General features: G+C 45.8%; 1 protein-coding gene across 1 annotated transcript; it reads left to right on the top strand.

Moving 5' to 3' along the window:
* Window positions 1-350: 350 nt before the first annotated feature.
* Window positions 351-1265, top strand: LOC140075663 (taste receptor type 2 member 125-like). Its single transcript, XM_072121815.1, has one exon. It carries the CDS (start codon window positions 351-353, stop codon window positions 1263-1265), a length of 915 nt encoding a protein of 304 aa, XP_071977916.1.
* The last annotated feature ends 2411 nt before the right edge of the window (window positions 1266-3676 follow it).

Below are 3676 nucleotides of genomic sequence, written 5' to 3'. Positions count from 1 at the left end.
CTTTTTTTAATCTATTTTTTAGTCTATTTTTGTATTTTTTGGTTACCTTTATATATATATTATATCAGGTGTAGTAAGAAGTATAAGTGCAAGAGTGGACATGGAAAAGGTGAACATCGATGTTATGAGAAGCAAATCCCTCGATTTTCCATAACCTTCCTTTAGCCTTTTTGTTGTTGCATAAATTTGGCAGCAAAAATGGTTATGAATTTTCATAAATACAAATCCTGCTCCTCCATCATTTTACTAGTCAAAGAGATTAAACGTGACAAAAATCTTCCTACTAAAAAACAGAAAATTCTCATCTGGCTGAGAAAACCTTATCGCAGCTGAGAGCCGCACATAGAGAGATGGATTTCGGTAACGACCAGAAGATCTTGGCCTCGGTTATTGTCCTAGTCCTGGAGTTGACTTCAGGAATGTTTTTGAATGTTTTTATTTTAGTTATTATCTTCTACGACTTCTACAAACAGAAACGCATGAGCAACAGCAATAAAATCGTGTGTGGCCTCGGAATCTCCAATGTGATGTACAACCTTCTGATGTCTGCCGGCTTACTCGATGAGTTTGTTGGTCTTCGAGGGTCTTCGGCAGTTGACTTGTCTCCTATGTATCACTTGTTACTGCTGTACAGCGTCGGCTCTTGTGCGTGGCTCACTGCCAGCCTCGGAGGCTTCTATTTTGTTAAAATATCCGAGGCTAAACTTCTTTCTTGGATAAAGTTCCACCTCCGCTCTATTGTTCCTTGGATGTTGTTGGTTCTGGAAGTTGTGTCTTTGATCAACAGCTTCATCAGCAGTTTACTGTTCCGTTCTCCTCTGACCAGTTCTGGAAACATCACTCAAGCTCCTCCATCTGTACTGAGGGCACTGGCAGAGGACAGGGCAGGACTTATAAATGCGGTTCTGGCTGTCACCTCCATACCTTTAGCGGTGGCAATGCTCTCCACCCTGTGCACCATATGGACACTGAGGAGACACAGTCATAAGATGGAGAGGAGTCGCAGGACAGTGGACAATGGACATCTGAGGTCATATATGCAGGTTGTTTGTAGAATCACACATTTTCTCCTATTCTATGGGATCTTTTATGCTTTAATGGTCATTTCCTATTTTACGATTGTTGCGCAGTTTGCGTTAGGACTCTGGATAACTCCGATGCTTATGTCATGCTTCACTCCGGTCCAGTCTGTCCTTCTAATCCTCGGTAATCCTAGACTGAAAGAGGCCTGGAAGGAGATGATACTTTACCGTGCAGGTTGCTAGTTCTTATAAGTAAATGTGAACAGATTGTACTGAAGACGTCCTTGTAGTGAGATGTAGGAAGGTTCTGTGAAGTCTGGTATCAATGGCTGCTTTGTATTATGGATATTTCCCTTGATCACAGAGGAGACCAGAGGAGAACATCAATGTGTTCGGGTATTTGGTTTTACCCCACACGGTTTTTGGTGTAATTTTTACCCCACACTTTAGAAAATCCACTTATTACCCCCCATATACAGAAGCCACTGTCTGTTGCTGCTGTGGCAGAAGCTGAGCCGTGATTGGTTGCTGTTCTGCCACAGGTCATTAATGTGAGTATAAGACGCTTATGTGTGAGGTAAGATGGATCGGAGTAGAGACAGAGAGACAGGCAGGGAGAGTGGGAGACAGGTAGGGAAAGTGAGTGACAGACAGAGAGAGAATGAGAAAGACAGGGAGAGTGAGTAACAGAGACAGTCAGGGAGAGTAAGAGAGAGACAGTCATGGAAAGTGAGTGACAGAGTGAAAGGCAAGGAGAGTGAGAGACAAAGAGACAGTCAGGGAGGGTGAGGGACAGAGAGACAGTTAGGACGAGTGAGTGAGAGACAAGCATGGTGAGTGAGTGACAGAGAGACAGTCATGGAGAGGGAGTGAGAGACAGAGAGACAGTTAGAGAGAATGAGAGACAGGAAGGGAGAGTGAGTGACACAGAGGCAGGCAGGGAGAGTGAGAGACAGGAAGGGAGAGTGAGAGACAAGTATGGTTAGTGAGTGAAAGTGAGACAAGCAGGGAAAGGAAGAACAATATCTGAGACAGTGACCTCTATCATGGAGAGAGCCTTGCCATTGCTAGAGGTCGTGGAGAGAGCGTCGCCATTGCCTGAGATCATGGAGAGAGACCCGCCATTGCCAGAGATCATGGAGAGAGCCTTGCTATGGCCTGAGATTGTGGAGAGAGCCTTGCCATGGCCTGAGGTTGTGGAGAGAGCCTCACCATGGCCTGAGGTTGTGGAGAGAGCCTCGCCATGGCCTGAGATTGTGGAGAGAGCCTCGCCATTGTCTGAAATCATGGAGAGAACCTCACCATTGCCTGAGATCATGGAGAGAGCCTCACCATTGCTTGAGATCATGGAAAGAGGTTCGCCATTGCCGGAGATCATACGTTTGCAGCTGCCACCAGTCCCTGAAGCCAACAACAATCAGATTCATCCTGAATATGGCAGGTTCGGCACCCACTATCTAGAGACCTGCTGTTTGGGATCTGGGTCCATATTCATGAAAAGGCGCCAAGTTGCTTGATCAACTTCTGAAGCATGACATTATTGCCATATAATTGACCTATGCCTTAACGTCATCTGACCTCTCCATTCTGTGAAGACACACGAAGCAAAGTAACAAGAAAAAAAGATGCAAGTGTGTCACATCTTGGAAACAGAGCAGAGGGGCAAGGGCTTCTTCATAAAAATTCTGTCCATTACGGCAGACCTAGGAGACATTTGTACCACAAATATGGGAGATTACTTCTATTTTTGTTTACTTCCATAATTTGTTCTGGCAAACAAAAAAATCACATACTGGAAGGTCGCTTTGGGTTCAGAGTCAAATTTCGATGATGTGGAAAGTTCCATAAGATGTAAATCATCCGAGGGTGAAATAAACACATCAGGTTATGAAACCTCCATATTATCAGATATCATCCAGCCAAGACACTGCAAGGATTTGCTGACTTCTTCTCCTGGTCAATATACAGGATTTCTCTCTTGGTTAAGGAAATATCAGAGGCTGAAAGATCACAAATCAAATTCTAAGAATTGTGAGGTTTATTGTTATGGTCATCTCTGGGGTCTCTGGGACCTTCCTTAATTCCTCAATAGTTGGATTGAATTTCAGATTCTGTAAAGACACCAAGTTTTTACCAGAGCCCACCGCAAAGCGGGTTGGACTTGCTGCGGTGTGGTACCACCAGGTCATTCCACAGGCGCAACTTTGTCCATGTTGGTGGCCAATGCGAGGTACAGAGATGTTAAGCAGAATCATAGTTGGGGACAGGCAGGAGGTCAGGACAAGCAGCACAGGACCAGAGTCAGGGACGTAGCAGAAGGTCAGGACAGGCGGCACGGGATCGAGATCAATAATGGAATTGGGGTCACAGGAAATCGCAATATCAGCACAGGGCATAGGAAAAAAGCTCTCTCTAAAGCACAAGGCATGAAGATATGCGGGAAGTGCAGGAAGAGGCTGGCTTTTGAGGAATGCCGGGAATATCCATCACCAATCAATGGTGCCCTGGCCCTTTAAATCTTCGGGAGCCGGTGCATGCACACCCTAGGAGGCCAGGGCGCGTGCACCTGACCGCCGGATCTGGAACAGGAATGTGGACAGATGAGTTGGAACTGTGGGGTGCTGGAGCACAGAGAGGGGCTCAGTTGAGCCTGT

Source organism: Engystomops pustulosus, chromosome 8, assembly GCF_040894005.1.
Source record: "Engystomops pustulosus chromosome 8, aEngPut4.maternal, whole genome shotgun sequence".
NCBI lineage: Eukaryota > Metazoa > Chordata > Amphibia > Anura > Leptodactylidae > Engystomops > Engystomops pustulosus.
Note: the sequence above shows the minus strand (reverse complement) of the source record. Positions and strands in the feature narration are given on the sequence as shown.

Excerpts from the sequence above, each read along its gene's own strand:
- LOC140075663 (XM_072121815.1), top strand. The coding sequence starts at position 351 with ATGGATTTCGGTAACGACCAGAAGATCTTGGCCTCGGTTATTGTCCTA.